General features: G+C 40.9%; 1 protein-coding gene across 1 annotated transcript in view; it reads right to left on the bottom strand.

The window, feature by feature from the left end:
* The window catches only part of epha7 (eph receptor A7), a 100,181-nt gene that overhangs the window by 13,254 nt on the left and 62,409 nt on the right, over nucleotides 1-24,518 (bottom strand). Inside the window, exons 6-9 of the mRNA XM_066676132.1 lie at nucleotides 10,183-10,307; nucleotides 6,511-6,685; nucleotides 4,509-4,653; nucleotides 2,575-2,630 (exon numbers count right to left, since the gene is read on the bottom strand). Coding sequence (XP_066532229.1) covers nucleotides 2,575-2,630; nucleotides 4,509-4,653; nucleotides 6,511-6,685; nucleotides 10,183-10,307 — 501 coding nt within the window. The remainder of the gene's footprint in view (nucleotides 1-2,574; nucleotides 2,631-4,508; nucleotides 4,654-6,510; nucleotides 6,686-10,182; nucleotides 10,308-24,518) is intronic.

The following is a 24,518-nucleotide window of genomic DNA, read 5'->3' as shown; positions in this document are numbered from 1 at the left end:
AATGCTATTCGATTTTCCACTTAACCTTCACCGAAAAGGAGCTGGGGGGCAGGCCAGGAGCGTGAGGGGGGTAGAGACAGGCGGAGCTGTCGCTCATTGACTAAATGGCTTTCATGGACCTGGTTCTTGCTGTTTGTATGCAGTAAGCCCTTCAGCTCAGATTAGACACTGGAGAGCACGCATTACAAGCCACTGGAGATGAATAATCAGGGTTTTCACTGGTTTAAACAAACTCAGCCAGACGTTTCTAACTGCTGGGCTGTCATTACGGTGGGAAGATCTGGGGGAAGTAACTAATTGCAATTTGACTGCGACTGCAGTCCTACAAATTAAGGGCCAACTTGCCGTTTTGGGCAGAAAGACTGAGAAGGTAGACTTTTCAGGGGCTTGAGACTTGAATGATGCCTCTACCATTATTCCACATCGGCATCTACATCTTGCATTATTGGTACCAGGCAAACTGGTTTACTCGAACCTAACTTTTAGACATTACTCTCTGCCCAATTAATGCCACCAACAGACCTCCCTCTCCCACTCTCTAATTACAGCCTTACCTGTCAGTTCCGATACACTGGCACATTTAATGAGATGCAAACACTAGCTGACTGCGTCACGCTGTGCTAAAAATGACTAAAATGGACTGTTGCTAACAAGTAATTAAATTACTAATCTGCTGCAGGCGTGATGCTTGCAAACACGGAGCACTGTAACGTCCCCCCAGCTCTTCCTCAGTTACATCAGGGCTCAGGAATGACTGAGAGGCTTGGGCGGCTGAATGTACGCATGCAATCTATCTTTTCATTTGGTTAGTATGAATAGCAAAGCCAACGGCAGAAGCATTGGGCAAATCTGAGAGCAGCATGAAAAAAGCAGTCGATATCCACAGCCAAACATCCAAAAAGATGAAGAGATACCTCACAAAAGCTAAAACAAGAACAAAACTACTCTCAAAATTACTTTCAAATAATTTTACACAAGATCTATGTGTAAAAACTGTATTTAAAAAGTGTATTTAAAAACACAGTAAACACAGGGAAATAAAAATGGCCAATTATCCACACAGTAGACTCTGCATAGGTTTTGACACAACCCTCCCACTTCACCACAACTGAGGACCAACACCGTAAAAAACACCTAGTGACTAAGAAGTAGCCTAAGTCTGTATGTTTACTGAATTGTTTACTATACATGTTTGTTATTTTTTTAGACCTCATGGACCTGGCTTGTAAGTTACTCACTTACTTACTCACTCACTCACATTTAGCAGGGTGAAGACTATCCACAATGGGGTGTTAGATGTAGTTTTATATGAATGGTAATGACAATGTATTTTGTAATTCATAATTTTGGGGAAAAAAAAAAAAAAAATATATATATATATATATGTATATATATATATATATATATATATATATATAAATAATAATAATGTGCAGATTATGTAAAACAGTTTGCACTTTGATAAATTTTTATTTGTTTTAAATATTATCAGATATATTATTCAGATATTTCCTATACATGGTCCAGTCCTTGTCCTTTCAGTGACAATCCCAGGACAAACTTTGACCTACATTACTTCCTGTAATTGCTTCGTCCATCCGGACTATCAGTACATCTGAAAGGACCCATCTTATCACTGCCCTCCCCAACAAATTGGGCTCAGACAAAGTGTGCGTACACTCCGTTTTGCTACTGTTGCCCCAGTCAACATCTAATCATTTACCAGCCAAGCTTTGTAAACCTTTGTGGGCCCAGTTTGGAGTGTCCTTGTCCCGGAGCTACTTGGCAGGTGCTCAGGCTGCAGCGGTAGATGTTAGCATGCGAGCAAGTAATGCAAGTCAGGCTTTGCAGCTGCTAGCCGTGCCACCTTGACCCTTTTGTTTCCAAATCAGCAGTTTGCCTACAGCGTTGATCATTAGCAGAGTGTGTCTGGGGAGGCCAGCGGCACAACCATCTCCAGGGGCTTCATTAGAGAGAGTTGAGGGGAAGTAGCTCCTTGGGTGAAGGACCCGGGAGCAGGGGCTTAGCAGCCCAACCCTGAGCTCTTTAGCTTAGCTGTGAGACGCTAACATCAATACTTAAAGTGCTTGCAGACTTTGGGGATCTGTCTATTGTATTGACTAGTGTTCGAGTCAAAGGTTGGGTAAGTTCTGAAATAAAGTAACCATGTTGTTTGATTCAAAAGGGCAATGAAATATGAAATATCCATTTCCATTTGATTCCCATTGAGGGCATTTAGTAGATGCTAATGCAAATATCTATTCTCAGTATGATATAACAGGGTACAACAAAGGTAGAGTTAGAATCTCCTCCAATCACTCACTTGGTGAGGTGTGGTCTGGTTATTTTGCAAGGAATCAAACTCAAATGGTCTTAGTTATTATTCTATACCACCCACTAGGTTTCCTAGCTCAATAAATCAGATTCGCTGTTGATCAAACTATATACTAACTATGTTTTCCATCCATCTTAAAGGGCATCATACAGATTACGACACCTCTGCAGAATCTCTTTGAAAAATAATTCTCTTCTGTATATTTCCATGCACATGAACATATAGAATATGATACTCACATTGAAAGTAGAGCTCCTCATCTCCTTCCTGATCAGCCTTACTGTAGCCACAATGCCTTCATAAGACAAACAGGGAAATAAACAGAGAAATAATCAACATGTTGCCCTGGAACCCAAGGCCATGAATGTGCACGAGGTTGACAGTAATTTAATAGGAGCCCAGTCTACATCAAACACATTCATAAACCTACATTTCATTTCAACAGCTTGTGTAGAGTAGTGTGCAGATGTCAGAGACCACCTGGATATGTGTTTATCAAAATTTAAAGTCAGAATTGTCACTTTCCAGTTGCTCAAGAACTGTTTGAGGGTTCTAGATCTAACAGTGCATGTCCACTGCCCATGATATGGCTTTAATTTTTTGCTTGTGTCCAACTATAAGGGATGTGCTCATCTACAATGGAAAGTACAAATGAACTTGAAGATTTCAAGAAAGACAGTGGCCTGGGAAATAAACACCAATTTAAGACCTGGTAGGACACCGAATCTGGCCCTTTCACCTTTTTTCTTTGAGAAACCAGACAAAAACAAACTCTCTGAAAAGATGTGGAGCTGTCTAGAAGTCCTCACTGACAAAAGAATATATCTTGCTATGCCAGAGCCCAGACCTCAAAGTTGAAGGTCTTGGACAACTGTCAGTTGCTATAGATGCTATTTCTCCAGTGCAGAAAAATGAAAGACTAGCATATAGGGATTTTTATATAAGCATTTTAACAGTGATTAAAATAAACTCATGGTGGTCTCTGACTTTTGCACTGTGTGAGATATATATACAGTGTATATATATGCTTAAGGCCTAACATACTGTCTATGGAAGAAAAAAGCTATGGCAAAATCTCATCAGCTCTTAAACATGTCCAATTGAATTCTAATCTGGGGGTGATGGTATTTTAATCAGACATAAATAATCGATTATCTCGGATTTAACGGAGTAAATGATGTTACAAATTCACTTTTTGAACTCTAAGTGGCTAAGTGATAATAGCACAGCCTTCAGTCAAAGATAAGCATGCGGAGGAAGGATGGGAGAGGGTGAATGGTCGGCATGCTTCCATCCCAGCTGTCAGCATGTTGCACTCAGAGGGCAAACACCATGGTGAAAACCGGGGCTGGACAAACACGAGCGTAGCTAGTAAAGCCATGATTGACAGGTGACCGAGAGGCAGGAGGTTCATTTTGACCCATGCAGTGTCAGAAACACACACATGAACAAATGAACCCTAGCCGAATAGATCTGTGAATATTTTATTTAGTTATTTATTATTATAATTATCATTTTTAGCGCTACCAACAAGACAAATGAACAAAGATCTGGTCAGAGTTATTATACACTCACATGACTTACATAGAATGTGAGCTATTACTCTGTAGTTAACTGTATTCAATTTACATTGCAGTGTTTTCTTGATTGGAACAGACAAAAAAAAAAAAAAAAAAAAAACAGCTATTGCCTTACCCCCAAGAGAACACTGCAGTCATTTTGTTAAGACCCCCGAAAAGTGATCTCAAAGAAAGTGTTTGATAGATCTGCAAGTAGACACCATCTCTATCTGTGTGCTACTGTGTTGTCTATCCCTGTGTAAAAGAAGCTCTTTGCTGTCTTTATAATTGGATGCACAGGGGCAGTTTCAGGTTAGACACATCATAATGACAGATCCCTAAACAACCAGGAAACCTGAAGTACCCCCTAGTACCCCCTACAGGTCCCCGATAGGAAGATAAGCAACACTGTTCCTTGGTCATGAATTGCAAAAGCGTACAGAAAAGCATGCCTATGAGTCTTAGTCTTGATGCCAAACACACGTGAGACACACATGCAGATGTGTGGGTGATGCCGGGCTCAGAGGGAGTGTGCAAAGGGAGAAATCCACGGCTATGGTGGCCTGTGAGGGACAGAAAAAAAAGCAAAGCATGCCAGAGCAGAGGAGACTCACAGGAGCGGAGAGTCAATCGGGCCCGCGAGAGCGTACCTTCTCCCGATGATGAAGCCAAACACCATGAACACCAGGATGATGGTGCCGGCCACTGCCACCACCGCGATAATGATGACCGGGTTCTGCTCGCTCGACACGATCGTGGCTAACACACACACACACAGAAACAACAGACAGACACATGGACGGCTGTTACTCCTCTACTATGGCGTGGTCGGTGCAACAAACTAATACAGGAGTATTGGCATGAGGCAGGTTTACAGACAAGGAAAGGGTTAAAAGTGGAGGGTGGGGTCTAAACAAATCTGAATATTACTGCATTGTTAATGATGTATAATGTATTGCATTAGTACTATTCACTTTATTGTGTACATTGGACAAAACCATGATTATTTATTTGTGTACTGTATAATTGTATTTTTGCTGTTGTGTATTATTTTAAATGACAATTGTTTTTATTCAACAGAAAATATTATGAAGTATTAAAATGAAGTATTAAAACTATGGTTTTATGCAACTTTTACGATAAAATGACAAGAAATATGGGACAATGTTTGAATTTTCAGCTACAATTGTATGTTTCGAAAAATATTAAATTATTAAAAAATATATATATTTGCTTTGTTGCTAACTCTTGTTCACATTATTATGTTTTTCGCATTGTTTTAATCAATTTTAATATTCAGTGATCATGCGATCAAAGTCCATATATCTATAATAACATTATGGCTTATTATACTGTAATAACATAAAGTAGTTGGGCTATTATAAACGTATAAGACTCTGACAAAACGGCCTGGGCTCATCCACTTTTCTTACGCATTTAAAAAGTACAAGAAAGCCTGTGATCATATAAAACCATTTAAACCCGCTGCTTTTGCTCATCATTATCCTCAAATCAACACTAAGTCTTAGGCGGGCATCAGAAACAGCTTTCCGCAAACTTGCCCAAGGCTTCATTTTACATCCGGACGTGCCAGGGCTACGCGTGTAGGATGAAACGAAGAGTCCTCGCCCCCTTTCCGCCTTCTCTCTGCTCTATTTTAGGGTCTGGGTGAGCGCTCACTTGGACTGTTTCTGAAAATGGGCTTAATAGTCCCCGATGGTAATGTGGTGCCCTTCATCTGAAACAATGACACATTCAGGTTGGATTGTTTCTCGTTTGAGCCGCTTCTCCGCCGCTAAAAGACCACTCGCATTGACAGAGTGCTGAAGGAACAGGATACGCAGCTCCGGCTCACTAAATTATACACTGGGACAGCCGTGTTTAAAGAGCACATCATGGCAGGGAATCTGACAAGGATTCAGGGCCCTTTTTTTCTCTTCACAGCTAAGTTCTGCACAAACACCACCTCCCACTGAATTTCAAAGCAAAGTGGAACAAAGAGACACCTACTCTGGTATCAGCAAGTTAAGGCCAGTTTAACTCAGTGGCGTTTTATGTTGATTATTTTTTTTATTTTTAACAAAGATTGACAACAAATGGCAACGTTAAGAGAGAACACTAGATGTTTTGGGTAATTTTAACCTAAAAGGGATATATTATGAAAAAAATATTGTTTGGTGCATGTGGTTTAATGCTTATATATATAAGTTTACACAATGTATTCCTTACCCTAGGTTCTTCATCCAAATATTCTAAGGAATGGACTATGGGAACAAGAGATACTTCCCACTCAATGTATTATATTCAGTCTCTAAGAGCCCCCAGAAGTCATTGAATTATATCATTTGAATAATTATAATCATATATTATATATACATTGTAATAATATTTACATTTGTGTTATTAACATGTCATAGCAGCTGTTATATGGTGTTATAAGCTTCAGGACTGACATTAGCAATGTAGGTCCAGTACAAAACTAAACAAGCAAACTTCAGCTGCATACCATGGACGACTAAAAAAACTCAGGCTGAGGTCAAAAACTGAATAACTCTAAAGTGAGCTTCTCTCTGGCCAATCACCTAAGGTCACAATGTAAACATCTTTGATCCATACCCGCTCCTGATGCCTCATCCTTGGTGGTGACCTCCAGCCTGGGGCCGAACATGCCATACCCGGCAGCTGTGAAGGCTCGGATCTGGAAGATGTAAGCCGTGCTGGACTTCAGGTTGTTGACCGTGGCAGAAGTGGACTTGGACTTGACAGTGGAGTAGATACGGTCCTTCTGGTCCTTCATAGGGAGTGACACAAAAGGAGAGAAAGAGAGGCAATGAGGTTCTGTATTCAACAAACACATTCACCAGCGCCTCACGCTGAGAAAAGGAATGGTGGCTTGCCGGAGAAGTGTTTATGAAAAGAGAAATAATAATAACAGCATTCATCCGTTACCGTGGTAACCGGGAGAAAGCCGCATGTCAAGAGTGCCACTTGGTTTACAATGGCCATGTCAGAGGCTCAAGTCTCAAGAGGACCACGTGTCATCCGTTGCTGGTTTCTCTCACTCTCACGCACATTTACACACACTGTAAATGTAATTTAAAGGAGCGTTGAGGAGCACAAACTGGTAAACACCCTGTAAAATGGTACTGTTTGCCCTGTTCCAGCTCTCCTCTTCTTATAATTCTTACACAATAAGAGGGTAGGCCTCATCTGACACTTTGTAAATGGACATCTCAACATGCTTGGAGGAGAACTCTGATTGCCCATTCATGAGTAGAGGGCTAAACAATTACCCAACGATGTGTAATGCATGTCAATGAGTAGCCTCCATTTTACTTACTGGAACACACAACTCAAATGCAAACTGATGTTTAAATTGTTTTATTGTTTTTTCAACACTTTAAGTATTAATTTAGATGTTAAAATAAAGAATATCAAGAACTGCACTAACAGTTTTCCCTTAGATACTATGATGAAAATGCTAATATGGCTAATAGAGGATAATGTTTTTTTTCTCTTTATTTTACAACACTGCCCCCCTGACTAAAGGAGGTGGAGGTCTTCTGTGTGTCTGAGTGTTGTGAGACAGGGAGTGCAGGGGGAAGAGCTGTGTATGAGATAAATATCCATCTTTCCAGTAAACAGTTTCTTGAAGATAACAAGTCAAGAAAATATGTCATATGACCAAAGGTGCCATAAAAGGTTATGTGCCTATTTACACATTTGTAGAATACCGCCAATAAAAACAACACACCAAGGCTTGCTTGCATTCTTTCTGCTGAGAACCTCAAACTGCTCACTTCTAATGATAAACATCTAGAGGCATTTTCTCAAGTTAAGTGATTTGTCATGAGTTAGCCCTGCACCGAAAACAAGCCAAACTCCCTGGAACCGAGCACATCGTGTTAGTGGAGTCAGGCTTGTCTGTAATTTTCCAGGCGGATGGGCTACAGCTGCCCAGGACATGGCCTTGGAAAGCGGAATCCAAGCGGCTGACCGCCGAGGCCCTGTAAATTCCCCGGTTCTGCTCGGCTAGCTGACTTGAGCGTGAGTTAAGACACTGTGCAGCTTTGTAAAGGATAAGGAGGTATAGTAAGTGAGTGCGGTTGCTGCCTGTGTGGAGAAGGCCTCAGTAGTGTGAGATTTACATCTAGAATCCTGTGCTAGAAAAAATGAGCCAAGTACAAAATAAAAAAAATAAACATTTTACAGCAAATACTGAAGAAACTGAATGAACAGATATCATTGGTGACTGTGGGTAATATTCACAGTTTATTTATTTCAGCATTGAAGACTAACATTTGTTAATTAGTTGTTGTTGTTTTTTTTAATATGAAAACAAATACATGCCTTTTCAATCTGAATCTGAAAACAACCAACCTCTTAAGTGTGTGAAGCAACCTTCCTTGTACTCCAAATCCTATGAAAAATGGCTTTGGAGTACAGTGGAAGACTAAAGGAAGGCTACTACCCACTTTTGGAAAGTTGCTTTTTAGAGTGAAAGCATAAAAAAAAAAATAAAACAAAAAAAAAACTATGTACATTCATTCATTCATTCATTCATTATCTGTAACCCTTATCAAGTTCAGGGTCGCGGTGGGTCCAGAGCCTACCTGGAATTATTGGGCGCAAGGCGAGAATACACCCTGGAGGGGGCGCCAGTCCTTCACAGGGCAACACAGATACACACACACATTCACTCACACCTATGGACACTTTTTGAGTCACCAATCCACCTACTAATGTGGGTTTTTTGGACTGTGGGAGGAAATCGGAGCACCCGGAGGAAACCCACGTGGACACAGGGAGAACACACCAACTCCAACTCAGAAACTATGTACAATATTTGGAAATTATTTACTTAATACAAGGGGCATTCAATGAATTCTCTGCATAGGTATGACCTGGTTTTATTTTAATTTAATCACCTTTAACTTTTAAACAATTTTAAATCTAACAATTACCTTTTAAGTTTCCTCAGAGGAAATCAAAGTAAGTAAGAAATCTTGCTCAAAGACTCCGGTAAAGAGTATTACGGTTGTCTAGGAGGGGAATCAAACCCTAGTAGAGCAGAGGTATTACTTACTGCACTACAGTAGACTACACTACAGAATGCAACGCTATGTTACATAACTCACTGTGTGCATTTCAGACAGATTTATATCATATACTGAGGATTTTTCTGATGGGGGACGGTGTTGTTAAGGAGCTGAGGTGGAACAGCATATGTTTGCGTGACTGAGCCTGAGACAGACTACAGTGTGAAGGATTTCTGACTAATTAAAATCTCCTGAGTGTCTTATTCATTAGTGTGATTATGGGGGAAGGATGCACTTCTGACAGACCTGAGGGCTTTCCTCCATACCTCTGAATGCGTATAACACTGACAACAGAGGAGAAGAACGGAAGGAGACTGCTATTATAATTCTATATATAGCTGAATGTTTTTGGACACCTGCTTGTCCACCATTTTGTCTCAAGATATTGGAGGATATTAACCAGTACTTTGTCTTCCCTTTACTTCGGAAACAGCTTCGTCTGTTTACAAAATACCTCTCTCCCATTAAGTCATTATCAAGTCCCTCTGTCAGGGACCAACCATGTGTTCTTTTCAAACTTCAAACTGCCAACACAACACAGCTCAACACACTCAGAGGTGAGGGTTAACTGTCTATTGTGTGTCGCAAAGTGATTTGTATTGAACGCCATGGCCATCAAACTAACCTTAGAGCTTATGTAACATGAAGAGTATAAGATTAATGAAACATTGTTTACCAAAATCCAAATTACGACTGATATTGATGTGATGCAGGAACACCACTGGTTGTAGTGTAGAGGGTAATACCACAGACTTCTAGGTAAATGTAAGGGGTTTGAATCTCAGCTTGGGAAAGCACTCCAATGTACACCAATAAGAGTCCATGGGCAAGACTCCTAACAGTGGATGAGCCTTGATGTGTAAGTATAGACGAAACTGTCTGTCAAATGACATCATTTTAAATTTAAATGTATTGCGCATCCATATCACCACCCCATCCATGGACATTTTTTATGTTTTTTTTTTTTTTTTGGATAGCGATAATATAGATATGACATAACAATATATACATGCCACAAAATTGGTATCAGCACAGTCTCAGCACAGAGTGACCTCCATGTTTTTAATTCCCTCACGTATGTGCTGAGTTTCTCACTGCCTTCATCTCTTTCTCTCTCTCTCTCTCTCTCTCTCTCTCTCTCTCTCTCTCTCTCTCTCTCTCTCTCTCTCTCTCTCTCTCTCTCTCTCACCTTCTCGTAGTACTTGATCTCATATTCAGTGATGACTCCATTGGGCTGCTCGGGTTCCTGCCATGAAAGCTGGATGCTGTGCTCCTGCACTCGCTCTTTTATCACCTCACTGACCTGAGATGGAGCTGAGAGAGAGAGAGAGAGAGAGAGAGAGAGAGAGAGAGAGAGAGAGAGAGAGAGAGAGAATGAATAAGACACTCTGGAATGTTGCAGCATACTGTAGAGACCAGCCCTAAGATGTAAGATATCATGCACTATTATAGTCTGAAATATCTGGACTCCGGCTAATCCAGCATTCCCTATAAAAAGTGATATGACAAATAAACACAATAATAAAAAAATGAAGTATTTTAACTGGTAGTTTGTCCTCCTTTGCTCAAGTCAACAATCTCTGTTCTTCTGGGAAGGCTTTAAACTAGATTTCGGAACCTTGCAGTGAAGATTTAAGGGCATCCAGCCTTGAGAACGCCAGTGAGGTCACGGACAGATGTTAGGTGATTAGTTCTGGATCACAAAAGGCAGTCCAACTCATCCCAAAGGTACTGGATGGACCATAACAGTTCTATTCCACTGCTCACAAGCCAAGTGATGGAGAGGTTCCATACCCTACTTGCTGCAGTGTGACTTAGGGCAGCCACTTTGTGTCCAGACTGTCTGAGCCACATGTCCACAGTGGGTGAATATACAGCAGTTGGATTCACTCGTTATAACGGATGTGTAAAATGTTTGGACGGTAAGCACTAAGCTGAATTGGTGTTAATTAGATTTCTGTTTGCAGGCTTTCACTTTAACACACACAAGCCTTTCAACTTCGGGCCGGTCGGCCTCCCGCTTCTGATGAATATTCACGTGGCGCCTCCTAAATGTTTACACCTCATAATGGAAATTTCAATTAGGGAGCAAACAGAGGAAGACGGCCTTATCCCAGCCAGAGGAAAAACCACAACGTCTGCCTTATGAATGACAATTAAGTCAAATTAATTCCGACGAGGCGAGGCGGAAGTGCCTCTCATTCTGACTCACTCGGAAAGGCTTTTTACCTGAAATGTTGGCACACACACACACACACACACACCCACACACGCATACACTCACTCCTCCCAAAGCTCCAATTAACCGTCTGCACTCAACATGGCCTCTCTCGACATCCGCCGCCTTGTGTCTCATAGTAGCTTTACTCCATCCCCCCTGTTCACTGCTGTAATTAGCCGCACTTTGCTGTCATGTATGAAACAGAATCACGAACCACTAACCACTCACCACAGTGGGATACGACCCCAGTGCCGAGGTGACCCATGATGCACAGGTGTTTTATATTGTTATTCAAACCCAACGAGAAAAAAAAAAAGAATCCCAAAAAAAATACCACGAGAAACAAAGCAAACCGAGGCAGTCGCTGCAGGCTTACTTTGGAACCTGACTTCATGAATAATTCAAGCGCTAACTCTATTATTCTATCATTCTTTTCTTGTTATATTTTTAAAGCTTTGCTGAAATGGCATGGGTTTGGAGTGACCTTTGGCTGGACACCATTACAGAGAGTGTCGGCGATATCAGCAACCAGTCGAAAGAACCAGACGAGAGGAACAAAGCGCTTTCTTGGGAAGGTTCAGCTTGAGCTGTGTAAGAGGTGGGTTTAGTTATGCGGAATTTGGGATGCTGTTATTGAAGCTTGCTATCTTATATTTACAGAAACTAAAATAACAAATGGAATTTGAATTATGAGGTTGCTTTTTTAGGTGGTGACTGACAACCCGGGATCCCAACTGTGTAATACAACCTTGGCCCAACCTGTCCGTATCATGTTTTTGGGTCAATAAGCATGACCTGCTGCTAAGACTACTCATGGTTAGCTTTAGGCAAGAACCTTAGTGATGTCAAATGCTGAGCTTGAGTGATTAGCATTTTTAATTCACATTGATTTGTTTGATTCACATCACTTTGAATGAGCAAGGTTTCAGTTTCCTGCCAAGCAAACCTTCCAAAATAATGTCCAAAATATACTTTCTATATTTGTCTGTAATAACTAAGTAGTTACATACTAACAACACATTAATAACAATGTAACAAAATATTTACTTTTTTTTAACTCCATTTACCTCAGTTTCCAAATTATAACCCATACGTAACAGCAACTACGCAACTATTAGTGACATTGTAATTGCACTTCATGTTAACTTGTAATTACACAGTTATTACAAACCCAGTGAAATAGGTCCAAATCAGCAACCCTAATCATGTGTGGAAGAGTGCTGAAATCTCCATGTCCTGCTCGCTGGCCTGTTGAAAGGTCAAAAGCTGGGCTGGTGACCTCTTTGGAGCGGGTCTTTTGGTCAGCGCTGACCCGGTGCTAACGCAAGGCTGTGGATTAGGTCCTGATTAGCGCTGGCTGAGCAGTTGACACAAATGCAGGCGACAGCTAGTGCTTCCAGACCGCAACAGTCAAGCCGTGTTTTGACATGTCTCATGTAATCCAACTCAAACAGTGTTACTGCACTGGCCCGCACCCATCTGACACACTTAGACACACATAGAGCTATGAATATACACACACTGCCAGTAGCTACCTCACTCATAGCCACTTCTAACCTTAACACTGACTAAAGCATAAGCCTTTAAAAACACATGCAGGCTAATGTAGGTGTCATAGAAGCTTATGAAACTCTAATCGCCCAACATTTACAACAGGGTGTGGTCATAAACCATCATAGCACACAGATAATGATCCATACATGGACACGAGTGAATAACAGCTTAAGAAATGGGAGTTACTCAACCAACAGTGACAATCCATTAATAAACAAATTCATTCTGACTGTGTTTAAGTCTTCACACGGTTTGTGATAGGAACCAGGGCTCACAACGTCTTTAGAAAGCAATGACACCAACAGGGAGGTTGTCATTCTTTGCTACAGTCTTAAGAATGATGGTTTTCAAGGGTTCTTCAATACAATGTGGTCGTCTATAGAACCATAAAGTGTTAAAGATCACAAAGTTCTTTGCACTGTGATTGTCTTCATCTTAATGTGCTATAGGTTTCTGTATTGCACCAACAAAGTTCTAGTTACAGTGGCAAGCTTGTTACAATAGAGAAGCCATTTTTAAAGTGGTTAATATAACCATCTATAGCACATTCTACCAATCTAAGAAACCCTTTCACTGTGTAAAGAACCCACATGACTCTTCAAGTGTTCAGGGTTCTATATCAATCCATTTACTCTACTAAAGAACCACTGAAGAACCATCATATGAAGTGTGCACTTTTGGTAAAGATGTTATTTTGTTTTTTTTGTTTTTTTTGGAAAGGCATTACACACTAGATCTTGGAACCCAAGTGCAGTTAATGCAAGTATTTGACTGCACTGGGCCAGGACAGAGCTGGTGAGTTCAGGTACTGATGTTTGATGAATGGCTGGAGCTCCATCACTCCAGAGAACACAGTATAGAACGGTTTCACTCCTCCACAGCCCAGTGCTGAGGGGCTGTACACCCTACTAAACTATGCTTGGCATTGGCACTGACTGCTCTGGAGCCTCCCATTCTGATGGTCAGTGCTTCTGACAGTGACTGTAAACTGTTAGTATCACTTATTAGAAGATGTGCCCAGCAATGTTTGGACAAATAGTAATCTTGATGCATGGACTTCACTACCGCCCAAAGTGCCATTTCTGTTCCAGGTCCCCTTAACTCCATTCAAATTCACAATTCACAGTGTGCAGTAAGTGTCAATTACCCAAGAGGCCTGGGTTTACGGTGACGAGGTGTGTGTAGGTGTGTATATGTGTGTGTGTGTGTTGGTGGGGATGCAATTTAAAATGACACTTGTACAGTTGAGAAAGCCGCTACTGGAGTAATTGGATATTTTACCCCTTCACTGTTTGTCTGTCACTTCATTGGCGACATGTGACAGAGGGAGAGCGGTAGAGAGAGGGCTAAAGGGCTGTTCTGAGTGCTTGTCTCTTTACCATAGACCCGAAGGATGTAATGGATGTCCGAATTATTACAGCACCACGTGTCTTGGACAGCTCTCCGCACACACAGAACAACCTTCATCATTTTATTCTCACTCTAATCAAAACCTGGAGCTGGAGGTGCTAGACATAGCCCTGGGCTGCTGCTCTTCTGTGGAGCTCTGTCGCAGTAGACCATGAGGAGTGGCCGTGGAACAGTGGAGCTGTGTTCTCCAGTGTGATGGAGTGCCATCAATCCAATACATTTGAGATGATTTCATGATCCAGAGCCAGTCATTTGCAATCTCCACCTGACCTCACTACCATTCCTGAGACTGGATGCTATCAAACTGTTACAAAAGTGTGTCAACATCAAATGTAAAGATTTTCTAGAAGAGTGGAAGCTGTTACTGCAGGGAGGGTGTTTATTCATGCTCTGTTAATAAGTTATAAAGCATTTATATGTTAGTAACAACATGGTAATAAGCTATTTTTATATATCAATATTTCCAATTCAATGTAATAACAGTCTCTGGAATATTACAACATTCCGTTCCACTTGGTATTATGTTGTATTGTATTGTGAGTCAAATCTCTAGGTTAAACTCACACTGTTCAATGTGGCTGCTTCAAATTCCGAACTCCATCTTAAATTCCACACCCAATTCCTTCCTTTATAACTCCAGCTGCACCACAAAGTCACAGCTGTGTTTATAAGGTGGAATGTTGAATGCAAAAAAGACCCAGCTTCAGCAATTAGTTTACCTTAGCTTAGCTTAGCTTAGCTTAGCTTATGGGATAAATCAGACATGAACAGACATTATGTACATTATGAGAAGATGCAATGCGTATACAGGCTTTGGCGTCCCAATATTAAACCTCAGAAGAGTGGCTGGCCCAGAAGAGTGGTCTGGATGGGTGGGGAAGTGTGTGATGTAGATTTGCGAATGTTTATGTGAGATTCAGTTATGTCTTTGCACATATGCAACAAGGAAAGCTACAGTAGGTGTATTAGGTGTAGTATTGCCCACCATATATTAATGCAACTCATAAAAGAATTCTACATCTTATTGGAGAACAAAATGTTGTCCAGGTCAAACAGTGTTCACAGCTGAATTCTGACCATGCTTAGGTACATTGGTATGGACAGCCAGAGAGATGCAAGCCACTTTTATCTGATCTTGATAAAGGGGAATACTCCAAAGCATTCCAATATAGAATTACATTACAGAAGTGATGGCGTCCTTTATTTGACGAAGTCCAATAGCGCCACACAAGCAGCATCGGGTTCCTTCATTACACCAGGGCTCGGGGGTCCGGGAACCCCTCCTCTGAGACCAGACCAGGGTAATTGTGAATCGAGCGCAGTGACAGCCTTCATATCGACAGGGAGGCACAGGAATAAGCAGTTATATATGATGGCATCTCTCTCTCTCTCTCTCTCTCTCTCTCTCTCTCTCTCTCTCTCTCTCTCTCTCTCTCTCTCTCTCTCTCTCTCTCTCTCTCTCTCTCTCCCCTGTGGTGTATTTAACCAGTACCCTGTAAAAGCCATTAATGACATACTTAACATCAGAGTGACTGAACTCACTCTCTCTCTCTCATTCTCTCTCTCTCTCTTTCTTTCTCCCTCTCTCTGAAGGGGCTCTGTGTAGCAGAAAATCGCGTAATTGCCCTGCCTGTCTTGCCCGACACTGTTTTGGGTGGGGAGTGCTTAGCGTCCTGATATTAAAGCAGGTTTTAGTGACCTTCCGCAGCCCCCTCGCGCTCTGGCTAATTCAGACGGAAGCTGGATTCCATCATATCCTGCATTAGAATACATTAGAGCTACATTATGCATGGGATCTTTTTTAATATCCTCTGCATTCTCTCTATCAGTCCATCTTTGTGTTCATCCCTTTCTCCCTCTTTCTCGCTCGCTCTGCCTTCACCAAAGTCACTGCTGCATACAATCTTCAATAAAAACCTCTGCTGCATTTAACAGCTTGCTTATAACTGTTATTACACTAGTAGTAAGCTGTTTATAACACCTTTTATATAGGACTAAACGTGGTATAATGATTTGTTCATAAGGTCTTCTCTAAAATATCTTGCCGAATCAGAGGTAACGCGGTGGTTATTAAGAATGAACACATTTCCCACAAATTATGGTCCTATGAATGCTTCATTAATAATAATTCATTGTTTTTAAATATAGTTCATCATTTGTCCCCACTCATTCTCTTTCATGTTATGAAACAGCCTTTATACTGACCCCTAGTGGCCTGGATTCAACAGACATTCTGCACTAAACTGATTGTAATCACTGCCACTCATAAGCAGGGGACCCATTCTATGGAGCATAAACTGGCTCAGTCAGAGACGTTACAATGTCAATACACCAGTATTGTGACTGTTGTGACAATACAGTCAACATCCAACAAAACAGCTGCTGAAATTTCAGACGTTCACTTGAGACAGCAAGAGGGACATGAGGTCGAAGACAGCACGGCTTGCTCTAGAATAAAGAAACGCAATGCTGTAAATGTTCATTATTCCTGCAACTCGTGGGACGTACATATTCCAAAACAGTCCAAAGCAGCAATGTGTCGACAGAGGGAGAACGCTACTGCAGTGCCTGACCCCTGTGTCATTTTGACCAAAGCACGTCAGAGACGTTGCCGTCCCCAGAACAGTGTTGACTTGTGGAAATCGGGTAGAACACGTCCCCTTTAACAAATCTCCCCCTAATTTTCCCGCTCCACTTTTTAGCTTGGCGTAGAGATGGAGGGAGTAGAGTGTTGTATAAGCTCATTTCTTTCAATTAGAAACCCATTCAAGGCAAGACTGAAAACCCCACACACTCCACCAATTCCGCCCCCTCTTCTTATCCCAGCTAAATATTCAATTACTCACACAGTGAATCAAGAGGCTGGGTCCTAATGAGAAAAACTAGCCTAGTGAGTGCCAGGATTACTGCTCTTACTCAGCAGATTGGGTCCAGATACAAAGCCAATTAGCTCATTTTCCTTAACACTCTCTCTTGAATCTTGATCCGAGTTGGAAACACTGGTGTAGAAGCTTTGATGGACAACATATGGGACACTGAAGACATGCAGAGGAGTGTGGGATATGTTCTGTCTGCTGTATCCTGTCATTACTGAGTGTTGGATGTATGTGACTTGGCGCTAAAGTGAAGTGTTCAGAGTGTTCAGATTTCGTGGAGCTGACCACTGTTCAGATGACTTTGCCAAGGGTCGGGGCTTATTATATGTACTCCACATATTGAGGATGTCAATAGAATTACTGTAACACATTGACTGTGTGGACTGGCTGCAGAATGTGGCTATTACACTGTAATAATTATGTAATAATATACTAATAAACTAATAACAAGTGAACAAAAATGTAATACACTGGTTTTTGTTTGATTATCTTACTATGGCAGCACTCTCAATGTTATTACACAATTGTTAATTCTGTTGTTACACTGTAACTACAATTATATTACTATGTAACATTCGTAAGAGTGATGAAAAGAAGACAAACAGGAGTCTGGACCTGTTGGAGCTTCCGTGGCCCTTAAGGGGTTAAAGAAAAAGAGCATTGAGGGTGAGTAAGAAAAGAGAAGAGAGAGGAGAGAGGAGAGAAGTGTGTTCTCTCAGTCAGTAGGGGCTCAGTGAGTCAGAAAATAGAGCGAGCGGCCGGCGATGGCCAGGGCTTTGATGAATGTGGAGGGGAACTGACAGTATTGCTGTGACAATGTTTTCTCTGGCTCGTTCACTCGCTCTCACTCAGCCCAGTGCACCACTGCCCCCCCCCCCCCCCCCCGCCCCTTGTGGGCCCCCCGGCCTGAATGAGCCTCCTCAGCCACCGTAACTGAGAGCTTTGTCAGCTTCACTTAGAGCAGGGCCAGAGAGACACTCCAGCCCATCACTCTCTCTCTCTCTCTCTCTCTCTCTCTCTCTCTCTCTCACACACACACACACACACACACAGCAGTCAAGCTGCTAAATAACCCATTTCTACCAGGGATTCGACCAAGGCCAACAGCTCAAACCAGCGTCCTATGTATTACCTCTTAGGAATCCTACTCAAGGTCTTGTCTTTGTTTTTTTAAAAACTCGTTAAACCTGCCCCAGAGAAGCCAGACTTTAATTATAGTATCCATTCACTTTGGGATACTTGTCTAAGAACATCCAACAAAATTTGCATGACTTCTTCAAGACCAAAGTTCAGTCTGCGAAACTGGTTGCAGTTTATTCCAAAAAACCCAACAAACCAATTTTGAGAACTACACACTGCATACCCTATGTCCACATCAGAAAAAAAAAATAATAAATAAAATAAAATACAGCAGCTTCTTTGCCAGTCTTCTTTTCTATCTATTTCCTTTTCTCAGCAAATGCTTGTTGACAGTTCAGGGAGGGGGCGGGGAAACACCTGCAAACTCTCAGGCTTTTCTGCACCCCAGGGTGAATCAGATTCCTTAAATCTGATTTTTCGATTGCAGGATCCAATTGAACAAATGTGATGAGTATGCTCAGACTATATAGGCAAATTTGCTTGCATAGCCACACTGGTTGTCATGGTAACCAGGCAGATGTGGGGGTGTTGATTAGGGCAGTACAGGGAAAAAAGCAAGCGAGTAACCAACATGTGTACTTCTTGGTGGATTTTGTTTTATTTAAAGTGGGTTAAGGTTTATTTATTTTATTCACATGGGGTATAGCCAACAATTACATAAAAGGAAGGAGGTGGTACACGCCATGTTTGTGGCTTTAGTCGATTTTAGTAATGCAGTTAGATGAGAGATCGCTGCCAATTAGAAGAGCAATGATGGAGAAAACACATGAACCGAGACAGAATACGGCTCAGATTTGTTTTTTGGTTTTTTTGAGTTTCCTTGTTGAGACTAGAGAAAATTGTGTCTTGCTTGAAAGGCCTCAAAAATGTACTGTTAATCTGATGGTGGCAGCTCAGGTGCTGTACCAGGTCTTACATGGCAGTAAGACTACTTATGCAAGTAGATTATTTTAAATCTCCTTACAGCTCCTGAAATATGACCAATAACTTGTACTTAACGGCCATTTTGTCATAAAATTAATAAATGAAATACATGAACGGTGGTCCCTGGCTTTGACATAATACTGCAGATACGTGCGGGTTTGAAAACAGCATTGAGAATTAATGACATTCACAGAGAAGTACAGACTTTGCCCCAGGGATAAAAGCATTACCTAGATGTTACTCATGAAATAGTGACTATGTTTCACGAAAACTAAAGTGGAGTAAGCAAGTGCAGGCTTTAAAGCCTTAAACCACGCTGGATTGGGAAGACGCCCAAGTACACGCTTCCAGCAGAGGCGTCTCTTTGCCTCATCAACTCGAATCATCAGTTGTTCCGCCGATGACAGCCCTGTCATCGCTGTAAAGACATCAGACGGCGATCCCACATGGTTTTGATACTCAAAGCACAAGACGAAGACAAAACAAAACAAAACAAAGCAGAACTAGCAAATCCAGTCCAAATCCATTCCTGTTCGCATCGTCACTGATCTCAAACTATTTCCTGCAGTGGGCTCTTGCAATTACCCTGCTCTTGCAGAGCTGAGTGTATTCCTGCTCTGACAAGCCCACTTCATATCAAGAAGGGTTTGTTAATGAGATGATCACTGGTAGCCAGTCTCTTTTTGCAAGGAAACCAAAAAAAACTGCTCCAGAAAATGGTTTAGACCTGAATGTTTGTCCACAAGCTACCACTGTGCTTTGAGTCAATATTTGCTGGAAGATGCAGAATTGTTGCGTATCAGTGTTTGAATGTCAGGAGACCTTTGTGAACAGTGGTAGAATCCGTGACTTTTCATGGTCCATTAGTTTGGCATGTAATCCAATCGCATCTGGACCCTATCCTCCCCTATCCCCCTATCCTACGTCTTTTCAAGGTTCAGTTGCCCCACACAGGGAACTGCAGCTTATGTCCACAAAGGTTGTTCATTTATGCAATGGGATCTAGACTCAGGGCAGAAAATGGGGATATGGGACAAGAAAGTGATTAGCACTGCAAAGGAACAGGCAGTAGACATAAACACTATATCTTAAAACCTCAAAAATTAGGGAGTCTGACTTCCAACAAAATGGCAGCCTACCTATGCCACTGTCAAGGCAACAAGTAAGCTCACTAAAAACTAAGGCCCATACTTGGAGTATTGACAACAGGTGTGATCTATAATCACAGCCTCGTGTTTCCATTACAATGGACTCATTTGAGTACTATTGTACTCATATCTATATGTAATTGCATGTAATTACATAAGTATAACTTCTGTATACAATAGTCATCGTTCCATATGTGAGCTTACTTAACTCATACTGCTGGTATATATTGGTAAGGGTGAGTACATCCCTCATAGTTACATTGTAGACAGATATATTATTAATATGTATCCTCCATCTTGGGTTTGCCATCACAGGGTCTCACACGTGTACCTTGTACAGTAAATTTTTTTTTTTTTTTTTTTTTTTTTTTTTTAAAGCATGGCATGTCTATTAGCTAAATGTTAGCTTCATACCAATACATTTATCTAGTACTTCTGCAGTCTGTGTACATGTTTTTCTGCAAAACAAAATCTAATTAAGACCATTTCCCCTTTTTACCAGAATGTTGTTTATCAGCCAAGGCATGTTTTGGTGTCTGAAGTTTGCTTCATTAATTATGCTGCAACAAACTGCATGCAAATGAGTCTAAGGGAAGGCTATATTGGTGTAACGATAACCTAGATCATCGAATGCGTGCCTCCAACCGGTGTTGTTATGTAACCTGAGGTGTGGTGCCATACCATTGTGGAGAGTGGGCACTGCCTTGGTTGATGACCTACAAATTGCACAAATTTGATGTTTGTTTCTACCAAGTATTAATATTTCATGATCCACCTTGATGCTCATTCTGTAAAAATGATGTATGAACACAGCCCTTCCGTACAGTGGCATAAACAGTGCCTTATTCGTACATGCTGCAAATTTCCTCAGCCACGTCCGTTCAAGGCTGTTAGCATCCGATTGGAATCCAGATTCCTCTGTGCCCCTTTCCCAAGGTGATACAAACGAGTAAATCAAGTTGCACAAACTGACAGCAATGGAAAAAATCACCTGCATGCTTCTCACAATAAAATATGGTGGAAAAACTCAGATCCCAAAAGATCCGCTCATCTCCACTTGTATTAAGTAAAAAAAAAGAAGAAAAAAATAAAAGTACAGAAATGAGGTTATGTTATTGCATTGCAACTCTTTGCCCGTGTGGAATAAACCAGTGTTGTGGCTCTGTCGCTGGCTATGGCTGAACAGTTCTGGCGGTTTCATCAATATCCAACATCCCTGAGCTCATAATAGACTCATCATGTAAGCAATACACACATGTCATGTTCGGATGTTTGGGCTTTGTGTTCTACAACAGTGGTGCAACAAGGAGCTAGATAAAACACTTCTAATAGAATGTAAATTCTGGAAGACGATTCGCTAAACTGCCTTTTACTGACCTTTCACATCACTGGGGTGGTCCCCTCAAGGAAATATCTTCAGTGGTTTTATATATGGATAACAATAACATACATTTGTAATTACACATTAACAACTGTGTAACTACTAGTGATCTAATAACTGTTATATCATGAGTACAATAGCAAAGGTTAAGAAAATAAACATGTATGATTTTTTTAAGTATGATGATAGTATATATACACACAGTTATATATATATATATGCTCTAAAATAACTTTTTTTTACAGAAATCTTTCTGTAAAGTGAATACAGCCTCAGCCATTTTATTGTTGTCTCATGTGTAATTAACATGTAACTACAAACCTATTAAACAAAGTTATTAGAATTGTGCATGAAAACTTGGCCATTTTTTTTCAAGAAAAATAGATGATAGCGTACGTTTTAAGGCACCACACTGTGCCTCACACCAACTGTTGTATAATGAAGGGTTTACACTTTCAGGGTCTCACCCTTGTACCTACACAGTGCCATGTTTTCTAACAGTGCAAAATATCTACCAGTATCTGAGTGTTCAACTGAAGGCCGTATTCACGTCACACATTGGTTTAAACCTCGACGAGGGGGTAAACAGTGGGCTTTTAGCTGAAGCTGAGTGATGTATATTCTCCCAGTGTGTGGGGTGCCATTCCTGGGAGGACGTTTTCAGAAATAAACGGCAAGGTCAGGAAAGACGAGGCTGGAGGCTCAGAGGATTTGTGTATAAATCACTGAGATTTGTCCAGTCGCTCTCTGCCTGCCGCACACTAAATCAATGAAAATCCACTGAAACTGTCCCACTGTACACACACTCACTCTCTCTCTCACACACACATACACACCCTCATTGGTTTGTATACCATAAGCGGAACCCTGGGTTACATAAATGTCAGTATGGAACAATAAAGTTGTAAATGTAATATATATATATATATATATATATATATATATATATATATATCATCATATCATCCTATCATTACTTCAAATGTGTCACGTTCATGTGGCATATTACTCAAAGTTACCTCAGAAGTGGTTAAACAACAAAAGTATGACACATGCCGATCCAGCATTTTGAATTTTATGATGCTTATCTACTCATAACATCAGAGCTGGAAGTAATCCCAGCCCAGACTTGCCCTGGGGAATCAGAAGAGATGGGAAATATGACAGAAACTCATCATGAGTAGAGATGAACTACAGTGCAATATATTTTGAAGTAGACTCTGGATGTAGTCAATAACTAACAATGGACAGTGTATTAGTGACTGTATGGGTGTCATCAAACACAGTCAGTGTACAGCAACTGTCTTTGACAAGACTCTTAACCCTTATTTATTAACATAAAATGAATACTCTATTTTCCATTTATATTACGTGATGAGTGCATGACAAACAGACAGATAAAACATGGTCCAAAACACCTTGGAAATAATTATAATTCCACAACTTTCCATTTAAAGTTATGAATGATAACAAGGTTGTGTTCTGACTGTGACAGTAGCACAGTATATTTCCAATCTACCATTACACATGTGACTATGGAACTATATCACTCTACATTAAGAGATAAACACTATACCAGTACAATATGCTGTTTGGTTAGCCTTCTGTATCTTATCTGTGACCTTTCTTTGTACAAGACACATCCTTACAGCTCTGCAGGCAGCGCCACAGAGACATGTGTTAACACACACACACACACACACACACACACACACACACACACACACAAAGACTTTTATCGTTTGTGTTAATATAAGCTGTGTGTGTGTGTGTGACAGTAAGAAGGCCTTTGCTAAACAGGCTGATGAGCTTCGACCTCGTCATCTCAGAAAAATGTCAAAGTAATGCCTTAGGCCTCTCTCACACACTCCCCACTCCAGATTGAAATTCACAAAACAAGTGCTGCATTAAAGCCCTGTTCTTGTCAGGGTCACAGAACAGAATCTGAAAAATCCTTTGTTTAATTCGAAGAAGGAAATTCATTGAGTTGGTGCTTTGTTATCATTAGTTACACGGTAATAACACACTCGGATTTTTATTACATAGTTAATTGCACAGTGCATTAGCTTTAAGTGTGTGTCGAGATGTTCTGATCTTGAACAATGCTCGAAAGGATAAAAGAAAGTGACATCGCTCCTTCAATAAAGCACCAAAACAAGACTCCACATGAAAATGGGTTTGTTGAAGGATATGGCATAGGCACTTTGCATTATTGTATATGTATTCATTCATTCATTATCTGTAAGCGCTTATCCAGTTCAGGGTCGCGGTGGGTCCAGAGCCTACCTGGAATCATTGGGCGCAAGGCGGGAATACACCCTGGAGGGGGCGCCAGTCCTTCACAGGGCAAATTATTATATATTTCAAAACAAAAAAAAGAAAAGGAAATACAAAGAGAAATCCTCAAACCAGCCTTAAACCTCTTTATTGGGTTCAAAACGAGAAGTGAGAAATTATTAGCAAACTCAACAACATTTCATATGCTAATTAAGTGGTAATAACATGGTAAGAGCCCAATAATAACATGAACTATGAGCATCGCTCTAAGTAGTTTAAACCTATTTGATTTTATAGCTTCTATTACTTTTCCTGTAGTAAATTCTGAATAAATGGCATTAATATAGAAAATAAATGACTTGTCTGATACTCTAAAAATGGCCGCAAAGATACTTAGCACAAACGGTACGTGCCGCTTCGGCGGGTTAATACTCTCGGAGATATCTGTCTTTGTTATTTTCATTGCAGTGATTGCCTCTCTCTCTCTCTCTCTCTCTCTCTCTCTCTCTGACACCCTAAACCTTACTCACCAGCACGCAATCAATCTTACCCTGCCAACATAATGGCTGGTATTAAAATCTCAAATTAAAACCA

Source organism: Hoplias malabaricus, chromosome 7 (assembly GCF_029633855.1).
Source record: "Hoplias malabaricus isolate fHopMal1 chromosome 7, fHopMal1.hap1, whole genome shotgun sequence".
Classification (NCBI taxonomy): domain Eukaryota; kingdom Metazoa; phylum Chordata; class Actinopteri; order Characiformes; family Erythrinidae; genus Hoplias; species Hoplias malabaricus.
The sequence above is the reverse complement of the archived record's forward strand: the minus strand, read 5'-3'. Positions and strand labels throughout refer to the sequence as shown.